This window comes from Dipodomys ordii, unplaced genomic scaffold (assembly GCF_000151885.1).
Source record: "Dipodomys ordii isolate 6190 unplaced genomic scaffold, Dord_2.0 Scaffold13, whole genome shotgun sequence".
Taxonomy (NCBI): Eukaryota; Metazoa; Chordata; class Mammalia; order Rodentia; family Heteromyidae; genus Dipodomys; species Dipodomys ordii.
The window spans coordinates 17,777,317-17,788,696 of record NW_012267229.1 but is presented as its reverse complement, the minus strand read 5'-3'; the positions used below and the strand labels follow the sequence as shown (position 1 = coordinate 17,788,696).

At 42.0% G+C, this 11,380-nt stretch overlaps 1 protein-coding gene across 2 annotated transcripts in view; it reads right to left on the bottom strand.

Moving 5' to 3' along the window:
* Positions 1 to 11,380, bottom strand: part of Ctnnbl1 (catenin, beta like 1) — a 162,529-nt gene that overhangs the window by 99,576 nt on the left and 51,573 nt on the right. For both annotated transcript variants that reach the window (XM_013011092.1, XM_013011093.1), the window contains exons 4-5: positions 10,567 to 10,706; positions 3,739 to 3,836 (exon numbers count right to left, since the gene is read on the bottom strand). In XM_013011092.1, the coding sequence (XP_012866546.1) occupies positions 3,739 to 3,836; positions 10,567 to 10,706 (238 nt within the window). The remainder of the gene's footprint in view (positions 1 to 3,738; positions 3,837 to 10,566; positions 10,707 to 11,380) is intronic.

Here is an 11,380-nt window from a genome sequence, read left to right as displayed (position 1 = left end):
TTCCCTACTGCCCCGTCGCCATCTTGGTCCCCCCTCCAAGTTTAGCATTTTAAAGGAGTTAATTGAGGGCAAGGATGGGATAGAGGTTAGTCCCTCAGCTGTCCACATCAAAGCCACTTCTACAAAATACTTTATAGCACATGGTGGCTCCGAGCCAGCCTCACAGCCCAGCTGCCCTTCTACATGTGCTGGTGTGACACCTCCATACACCCTTGCATCTAAGCCTCCCTTCAGAGACCATGGCCAACACTTACAGCTACACAGTCCTCCCTGATGATTCCCATGGTAACTGACCACACCCTCCCTTCATGATCACAGAAGCTGCTTTTCTCACAGCATTCTCAACATTCTGCCTTGGTAACAGCACTTGTTTCTTTTTTTCAAAACAACTAAACATCAATCTTTGCATGTCTTCATTAGGCCCACGTCATCTAAATAATTTTCTGAATATTTATTCAAAGTGTTTTTGAAGCATTTTTTTGACTGAAAAAGCATTTCCGTTCAACAAACATTCGCCAGCCTCTCACTGTGTGGCAGATGACACTTATCATCTTAACTTGACATTTACTAAGTGTTGAATATCTGCCAGGTGTGATGCCTTTACAATGATAATGGCCAGCATTTATTGGGTGTTTCTCAGTACCAGACTTTCCTAAAGACTTATTAAGTATCTCACTGATTCCTTACATTGGTGCGGTGAGATAAGCACTCCTGTTATCTCCATGTTGCAGATGGGAGGCAGAGTATGGAGAGGTTAGGCAACTTCCCCCAGGACACACAGTGGGTAAGTGACAGAGCTGGCTCCTAGGAAAGACAAGCTTATCCACAAACGTCTATAATCCAACATGACAAGTTTTAGGATGTACAAGGTACTAGGATAGCACAAATTCTGCTGTGGTGATGAATTTGGAAAAGCCTCAACGAGAAGAGCTGAGCTTTAAGGTAGGTTTGAAGGGAATAGAAGAAAAGTTCTAGATAGCCTAGGGAAAGAAGGCAGCTAAGGGGCCAGCAAGCTGAGCAAAGGCTGGAACGGTTGAGCTCTGGGCAACTGTGGATGTAGTAAGGAACTGTAGCCTAATCACTGCTCTCAAGGAGTCCCAGTTGTCTTTGGGAAGGGTGAGCCAGAAAACTGTCACTAACGCAATACAATATCATGTTTACTACTTTCCAGAAGTCTATCTTCCAAAATCTGAAATGGACTTGTTCCACAGCACAAATATTCACCTTTTAAACCCCAAATGTCCACAAGAATGTGAGGCCAGCACTCTTTCCCCACAAATGTGCTACTCTATTGTTTGAGACTTCCAACTGGGAGGAAGACCAAGGCAATAACCACAACCTGCACACTACAATAAATCCTGCCACATGCCCTCTAGCCTCTGTTCCAGCAATTCCAGACCTCTGATATTGGCCCCAAATTAAAACTATAAAGACAACCCAAGCCTCGATATATGAGAATACTTATCAAACTTCTTCCTGAATGTGGCACAAGGGTAGGAAAAATAAATGGAAGACTACTTGCCAGCTATGCTCTCTGATATTTACTGATGGCTTCTGACTGGCTGCAGACAAGTAAATAATATATCAGAGTCCAGAACATACAATGCTTGTGGTTCACATCAGCCCCACCAGAATAAGGCTGTAAGAATCAGAATCTTAAAATAATATAATCATAAAAACCTAAACAGAAAACCCTGTACAGCAGCTACTCAATGGCTCCCCAGACTGAGGAAGAACTGCTTTTTTTTTTTTTCCCAAACAATAAAATCTGCAAGATTCAGCCTTTGTTGGTGGGCCTGGCAACATGGAAAACACAAAGGGGGCTTTTGTGTGAATTGCTGCTTCTGGGTAGCTTTTACACGCAGCTGCCAGGCTAGCTGTTCCTCTCTTGTCTTCGTCATTCACAGAGGCAAAGGAGAGTAATTAAAATCAACCCAGGGACCAGGCAGGAAGGAGCGCTCAGGGCCACTGTAATTAACCTCTGGAAGGTAAGACTGCATAAATGACACTGTAGGGACATGATGTAGGAGCAAGTGCCACAGCCTTCCTTCAGATGCTTCTCAAAACAAAAGGCCCCCTAGCAGTATCCTTGTCTTTCTGCACAGTGGTTCCAAGTAAAAAGAAGGGTCCTGAATTCCACAAAAGTGGTGGTTTTCTCTAAGAAGGAGTTTGAAAGAGAATCAGCCATAGAAATGTTCAACCTAGATGCACATGGCATTGCTGGAGTCCAGCCTGTTTCTCTGTGAGACAGCACTTACCCTTCACTCATACCAAATGCCAGCCATAAGCCTGGCATGGGGGAAGAGAAAGGGAGGGGAGAGGGTAGGCCATGCATGGAAGGGGTCTCAGAATCATTGGGGAGGGAGCACAGTCCTAATTCTATAGGTATTAGGTGGGAACAGAAAGCAGCCTCACAACACTGGGTGCTTCCACCACAAGCGGCTGTGGTGATTTCTGATAAACTCTGCAAAAGCCAGGCACTGGTGGCTCACGCCTGTAATCCTAGCTACTCAGGAGGCTGAGATCTGAGGATCGCGGTTCAAAGCCAGCCCGGGCAGGAGAGACCGTGAGACTCCTATCTCCAATAAACCACCAGAAAACCGGAAGTGGCACTGTAGCTCAAGTGGTAGAGCGCTCGCCTTGAGCTGAAGAGCTGAGGGACAGCGCCCAGGCCCAGAGTTCAAGTCCCACGACCGACAAAAAAACAAACAAACAAACAAAAAAACTCTGCAAAACCTAACAGAATCAGTATGTACTACCATTTTTCCCAGAGGAGGGAAAAAAGCAGAAGAAGGCAACAGAAGAAAAAGAAAGTCTGTAATGCCCCAAGGAGGGAGATGGCTAGGTAGGTGGGTACAGCTCCACAGGCAGAATCAGGGCAAGGGGCTGGACTGGACCCACCTCTGCCACTGGCCAGCTGTGGTACCTTTTCAGCCTGGAATCCTCTATGGTCACAGGTGAGGATCTGCCCAAAGTATATGGGTAGTGGGGATCAGAACACATGAACTCTCATCTCAGTGGACACAGGGCTGGCTGAGTAACCCAGTGAGAGGCTTCCCACTTATCTGACCATATGTCAGATGATTAGACTAGAAGGGACCTGGCTGCTGCCTAGAATAAAGCCCAAAGAAGTGTGAGTCCTTGCCCAAGCTACTCAAAAGAAGAATGGGGAAACCCCATGGACCTGTCTGTCACTGATGCTGAGGATACAACTCTGGCCTAGATAAGCTCTAAGGGTTGTCTTATTTTTAACATTCTCCAATTCCCTCTGGATGACTTACCTGTAAAATAAGTAATAATAATAGTTGTCCTCCCTGACACTGGTACTATAAAGCCCAGAAGACAAAGCAAACATCTATATGAGCTCTTTGGAAAAAGGACGGCAGTAACCCAATGCATAGGGCAAAGGCAAGAAGAGAAAATTAAAGAAAACACAGGCTCAAATCCTAGCTTTATGACCAAGGGCAAAATTGTATGCCTGTTTTATGTCTTGGCTTAAAGGTATGAGGATTAAACAGTGGTAATGGAATGAGAAATGGACTGCCCAGTACAGTTATCTCACCACCACTGTCAGCCCCTTCATACAGTCCTGCAGAACTAGTGCCCCCCAAGCAGCATTTCAACTTCTTGCTCATTCCATCCAGCCTGGCCACAGAATTCTATAGTCATCACTCAGATACAATGATGGGTGCTGCTGCCTTGGCAAAGCTGTGAGGTTCCAAAGGATGGATGACTTACCAGAGCATCAATGAGAACTTCTGCTCCTTCTTCGCTCTCATGGAGAGTATCTATATCTGTCAGTTCCTGAAGCAAATCAACCACTGCAATGGACACATGTGGAAGGTGTTAAGGATGACTTCTAAAACTCACCAATGTTTCCTAAAACCCTCGGTTCCCTCTGTATCCTCACCAACTGCCTCAGCACCACTTATCTTAATACACTCTGGTGTCATTAGCATTTCTTCAACAAGGGTCTTTCCTCTCATAGTGGAAACTCAGCAAATGTTGTCAAGTGACTCACTGCCTCTTCTCTTATACTTATTTTCCTGGTAACTTAGTCAACTACAGTTTTATAAACTTATAAATTTAAATCACTTGGGAGGTCTCTCTTCCAGGGAGAAACAGCCCAACATCACTCCAACCCTATCTTAAAACTCTTAAAACAGCATAATCTTTAGTATCTGGCCCACTTCACCTCTAAAAGCAGTAGCGGTAGCCAGAGTTCACCAAGGAATCTTCAGAAACAAGGCAGGACAATAATCATATGGGAGGAGGAGGGAGAAAAAAAATTGACAATGGTGGTAATTTTATATAGGAACAAGATGAATGTCTAACTTTTACTAAGAAAAGTCATTTCCTATACTGTTCCAGTGGATTATTTCCCTGTCTGCTTTCTTGCCTCAGCTGAGAAGTCAAACAGAAAATCAGCTATTCACCAGGACTGGCAAACATCTCATCAGTCCTACCACTAAATGATTTTACATAATTTCGCAATTTTCACACAACAGCATTTCAGCAAGGCAGCAATGGATCCATAATGACCATCAACTCCTAGGTAATGTAACATGACCCAGAAGACAGAAGGTCATTTGAACACCAGAAAGAGGATTGAGAACCGGAAGTAAAGATCAACAAATGAACTCTCAGTCTTTGGCTTGGTCTGCCACCTGTCCAGCCTTTCTTCACAAGCAGACACTGGCCATGGGTGATAGGCTTTTCCACTGTAGTTACAATTTCATTTCACAAGGTAAAAGCTCTCCTGTCCAAGTATAATAGGAAAACAGAGAGCCTGTCTCTCTGCGAATTACTAAAACACAGTTTTTGATAGCCTATTTTGTCATGTCGAGCAGAAGGGCCACCTCACTCCCTCTCTCTGTAACTGTCCACTACTGGGGCAATAAGCGAGTATATAACAGTGAAGCAGAAAAGACCAGCTGGGCACAAAATGGTACATAACACAATGGCTCTTGTAGGAAGAGCAGGGTTTACTTCTATTTTTTGGCTTTAGATATTTGCTTTTGGACTGATCCCACTTAAAAGTTTTAGTCTAGAAACTGAATGTTAATCTATTTTTGGTGAACATTAATCTTATTAATTTTCATTGAGAAGTGTCCACTAACAACAGGAAGAGAATAAGATGCATTACACAGATGGCTTTTAAAAGCCATTTCAAAAAGGGCCTCTAAAGAAAACAAACCAGTATACCTTCAGAGGATATAACTAATTTAATGCAACATGTTTATTTTAAAAAAAATTTTTATTCCTACATAGGATGATTAGATATAGCTCAATTAATGCAAATTAATTTCAAACATAGACAAAATGGTTGTTTTCTCCTCTTAAAACAGTTGATACAAAATTCTCCACAATAAACTCGGTTTCTCTCTTTCCCCCTGACCAGTACTGGGGCCTCCTGCTCTCCACAGGCTTTTGTTCTCTCAGCTGATGCTCCACCACTGGAGCCACACCTTCACACATTTGGTTGATTTTTTTTTTTAAGGCCACATCAGCTTTTTGCTGGTGAACTAGAAATAAGCATCTCTTAGCCCAGGTTGGCTTGGAACTGAGATTCTCAGATCTCAGCTTCTGTACCTAGGATTATAAGCGTGAGTAACTGGTGCCCGGCTGGCCTCTCAATTTTATACTAATCCTCAACCAAACATACATGAAGGAGAATGTGCACCATTCAAAATCAAGTACCTACTAAATGCTGGTGGGCGCTATTATGCCCCAAGGAAGATGTCTAAAGCAAGCTATAATCACTCTAATCTTCAGGGACATCGACTTCAAATAAAACCTATAAACAAGATCAAAAGTTATGAGGTTTTTGGCTTTTTACTTCATCTGCCTTTCTTGAAAGCATATTTGACTGGCTCTGAAAACAAGGGTGTCTCATTAATATATTTTACCAAGGCAGTCTGGTGACAAGTGAGACAAAGGAGTCAATTCTTTTAGGTGTAATTTTGATTCTGGAAATATCAAAATGGGAAAAGCTCCTAGAAAAACAACAGCTTGTGGTGTGCAAGTCTTGTTAGATAGTGTTTCCAGGAAAGCAACAGAGCAAGAATCAAATCCCTCCCAGTCCAATTAGAAGAAAGTCCCTTAGAGGCGCAAACCCTTCCCATCCCTCTCCTTGTTCATTATCACTGGTTCTGTGCCTTGAGGCACTCTTAACTATTGTATGTGTCCACTGGGATAGTATGTGTCTCAGTCACTTTGTTCCACTTTAGCATTCTCAGACCCAAACTGTGAGTTTAGTTGATTCCTACTGGTCTAAGAAAAATTTTCTTTTTTTCCAAATTCCCACCACAGTGTAATTCTTCACAAAATCCAAATGGACAATTCTGCAAGTTCTCCTGACTTCCGAGAATATGAGAAAACGAAACCATAATTTAGAAGACACTCATCATGACTACTTCCTAACATGATTCTATACAAAAGGAGCTGTCCCATTAGCACTAATGATCTGCAGTGTTATTAATTACTCTGTTCTTGTATATTAGCAGGTAAGAAACTGTACTGCTAACATTATGATGAGATCTCATTCTGACTCACAAAAGGTAGAGAGAAAACAGAACGAATAAATTTGGTTTTTATGACTTGATCATTTCTATTAAAGAACAGAGTATTTAGGGCACAGTAGTCATGATTTTTAAATGCATATACTCTATACATATATACAATCACAGACTTGATATCCTGATTACTTTGCAGTGACTATATGAGGAGCTAACAAGACCCATCAGCTTCCAAAATATGAAGAATGGCAATTTCCACTGCAAAGGTAGAGACCACAAAACAAAGTTGAGATGACCTTTAATTTCCACTCCATCAGGATCTTTCCATCAACAATCCTCAATTCCCTGACCAGCCCCCAAGCCAGAGATGCCCCTCACCTCAGAGTTCCAATGGCATTTCCTGAGTAGATCACTCTAAAGGCCCGGCTTGTACCTGCCACAGGGTAGTGATCTGAATGTGCTGCTCTAAACTGTACTTACTAATTCTTGTTTTTCTGCTAAATATACAACACCCATTATACTAAAGAAGAACCAAATAAACACCAGTGGGCTACCAAAATTACCTTAGCAAGAATTCCACTAACTTGTCACTCAAGCTGAGAACATGGTAAATACATACAAACAAGGATGGTTATGAATTTGATGCCATGCTGATTTTTTTTTTTTGATTCTGCTAGCAGAAGGGGTGATCAGCCACCATCTGGGATTTTATCTTCCCCTTTGTTTTACTCCTCTTTGTTCCTTTAGAAAAACTGAGAAATTTTAAAGTCAGGCCATGGGGGGAGGAGTATAAAAAAAGAATGCTTATATTTTTAACAATACTTTAAAAAAAATTGGCAGTGATAAGGATGAAGTCCAGGGTCTTCACAAAATCTAGGCAAGCACTTAACCCCTAAGCCATACCCTCCAGCCTGAAAAAGACCTTTTACATGCACCTCTGGGTTAATTTTCAAAAAAATTAACAGTTCATAAAAAAGGAGCTCTATGCATCTTTAAGTAATTAACTTAATAGATATTATTTTAAAAAGCAGCATTTTGACATGGCAGCTGCTGCCGGATCCTCTCCTCCAAAGGCATTTAGAGTAACCCTGCAGTACTGCATGAGGTACACATTACAGAGCATATTTCCACTCGGCAGCCAACCCTTGGCCATGGCTGGGCTCCAGCCTCTCCAGGGAAAACAGCACAGAAGCGCTGACAAGCCTTCACCAGCAGCAGTGATGCAGAGAGCCAGAATCAACTCTGAGGCTGCTTCTCATGGTTGAGAGGACAAGGCGCAAGCTGTGTTCTCACATACTGCCTCTTAAGGTTACAACAAACCAGCCTCTGATCCAATTAAATTCTCTATAGTTTATGTTTTCTCTGAGAAGGACAAAGCAAAGATGACCTGTGCATGCTGGGAACATAACCAGCCATGTATGGTCCAGGGTGATAAATGAAGAGTTAAAAAGATAAAAAATTTAAGTCATGACTGCCATGAAATTGTTTATTCATGGTAAGGTGTTTTGGGCAGTTCCAGCTGTTCAACAGTAAATTGTTAACAACCGTTTCCCTAAGAAAAATTTCCATTATAGATCACAGATAAGACAAGAAGCAGAGTGCAACGTGTTGGGGAGAGCAACGCTCCGACCAGCACTGAATATGTTTTCTGCAAGTCAAGAAGGCCTACCCTTTCCTGAAACCACTTTTTGGAAAAATTGTACCTGGAGGAGGCTGACATTTACCCTAATTGCTACATCTAATTAAAATTAAGGTAATTAAAAAATTTCCAATGCACTTCAAATGTGATGTAGGGCGTAATTTAAAAATCAGATTTAAAAAACTATCATTAGGGCAGTTGGGTGGCGGCTGGCATAGAAGAGGGGAATAAACAGTTTAGCTGTCAGGAAAACAGGAGGGAAATGGCAGTCTGTCAAAGATATTATAGGAGGATGTGTTGTTTTTTTCTTTTTCCTTTTTAAAGACCAGAACACAACAACTCGAACATCTGTGCCCTTGCCTTTCATAAGTATGCTGATACTGAGCGGCACGTCTCATGTCAGTCTTCTCCTCAGCAGGAGTGAGGATAGAGGATCTGTAAAACGTCAGCAGCTTAGAAGAGCTGCTACTATTGTTTTGTTAGCCAGAAGAAAAACAAAAGAATGGGAGCTATTTCCAGAAACAAAATAGGTAATTTCAGTATTAATGCACAGGTGTATTGGGGAAGCATGCAATTTCTGACAAAGATGTGGTTAAAATCCACAGGAAACCTGTGCCCCTGCAGGTGCCCTGGGCTGGGGCCCCAGGCCTGGACTGCCAGCCTTGACCTCCATAGTTAGCTGTCCAGCATTTGGCCTGTCTTGTCACTGAAGAAAACCAATAAGGCACTAGGTTAAGGCCTGAGCCCATTTTGCAATCTACTGTTCTGCAGGTAAATTAAAAGGTAAAGAAGTCACACCTAGAATGCTCAGCCACTAAATCTGTGAGGACCCTTAGTCATATGCCCCAGTCATATGGCAAACATCTACTCTAGAATAAATGAAAGTTTACATCTTCCCTAAAATTGCAATGTTGAAACCTCATTCCCAATGTGACAGCACTGGGATTTTTTATGGAGGGGCAGTACTGGGGTGAGAACTCAGAATCCTCATGGATGCTAGGCAAAAGCTCTATCATTTGAACTATGCCTCTAGCCCAATTTTTGTTATTTATCAGTCACCTGGTTTATGGTACTTTGTTATGTCAGCCCAAAACTAACTAAAAGAACACCCAGGAATGTTTACTGACGAATGTTGCTTGAGCATCCATCCAGAACAGGGCCTAGCACCATGCCTCTTTTGAGTAAGCACTCGATGCACATCCTCTGAATGAGGTTATAACACTCTATACCAAGCTCACCCAGAAACAAGCTAGTTTACTAGGGTTCTCATGTAACTTAGAAACCCACAGAAAACCCTGGCAAACACAGTCACCAATCTGGACCTAGCAGAGTGATTCTTAATACCAACAGTACATGAAACATCAGAAATATCTTTAAATTGTCCTTCAAGAAACCTGCATTACAATTATTCACTGATTTACTTCTATGAGAATTATTAGGCAGGAAAGAAGCTAGTCAGACATGCTCTCAGGAGAGAGCTTACCAGAAAGATGAAAATAACATGAACTAGCAGATTTCCCATGAATATCACTCAAGCAGACTAACTACATTTGTCTCGTACCTTTGGAAATCTGGGAGAGAATCTGATTTAATGAACATAACCCTGTCCACAGGCACATCAAAAACCTTTTACATTAAAAGGATTGCACATTTGATGGCAAAGACAAAGTATAAATTGGTTTTGGAAGTCATGACTCAAATTCAGTTATAAGGAACATTTACTAAGTGCCTACTATGCATCAGGAAATGTGCTCAGCATGCTTATAATTTCTCTGATCTCAGTAACACTGAAAGACAAAGTTATTAACTCTACTTTTGCAGGTTGAGAACACTATAGATAGAGAGGCACTACATTTTGCACAAGAAATGAAGATGGGAATGAAACTTAGCTTGTCTATATGTTCATTCAATATATAAAATGCTATTTATTAGGTAACCAGCCTTCTTTTGAAGGAACTGGAATATAGCAGTGGATAAAACAGACAAGCTCCCCTATCCTCTGACATCCAATGTGCTTTCTACCATGGTTCACTGACTTCTCTAGCCTCAATTCCACTGGGCCATCTGTTAGTATAATGTCATAGCTCAAATCTTTCTGGTCTTTTCTCAATAAGGAACCTGCAATTTCAAATCCTGAAAAGTAATACTGTTAATGTATAAACAGAAACATCATGATAAATTCTAGTACTAATAAGAGCAAATAAAACAATTAAGGATTTGCCCAACGTTGGTAAAGAGGTAGAAAGCAGATTCTGAGCAAAGAGCAGTGTGTGTTTCAAGATGGAAGATAATTGAATGGAAATGGAACACCAGACGTGACAGCACACATCAGCAGAGACAGGCAGGAGAAGAGAGTAAACAGTATTTCCCCTGCGTCAGCCTTCTACCGAGGACTGATCTGAAGGATATCTGTATTATCGTGTCCGAGCAGCCCAAGAAGCGATTGCACAGCACTCAGCTCCACCAGAAGATGATACAGGTCTGGCATGGTGGCCACCACATGCATCTCTTGAATGATATCATTTAGGTCTAGCTCAGATTCCATGAACCTAGGAGGGGAGAACAAGACAGCATTACTGAAAGGGGCGCTCTCAGCACACAGCAAACAAACAGCAACATAATCCAGACTGAGGCAATCTGTCAAAGTGTCTACGACAGACCAACCAAGAAGTACACTCATCCAAACATCATACTGTCACACAATTTCCTTGGGAAATCGATTTCCTCATTACAAAAATCAATCTTGGATTCAGATCTCATTACAGGGGTCCCCTTACTTTTGTAGTCATCGTTGTCTTTTAAGGCCCTCAACACATTTTGCAGCAATAAATGATTTTCCCATGGTCCTATGGATTAGCTACCATTATCTCTCTGGGTAGTAACTCATTCTGCTGTACTGGATTAGCTATCCTAATCCAAAGAAGGTTTCTCTTACTCCTCTCTTCCACCCAGTTATTTCCCTCACCCAAAGGAAGACAGATTTTGCACACACACCCTCAAATACATTTCCTCCCTTCCTACCTCTCCAGCAAGCTGATTGAGAGTCAGGTCCCAAGGATGACCTAGTGTCTGGCATGCATAATCATTATCCCACCCTCCACGGCATGACACTTGACTCCACAAGCCCACACTGAACCTTCCCACAGGTCTCTGCCTAAAAATACAATTATTTTGCATTATCTCTGTATTCCCTCCCTCAGTTTCTGACATCTAAAAAACGCCC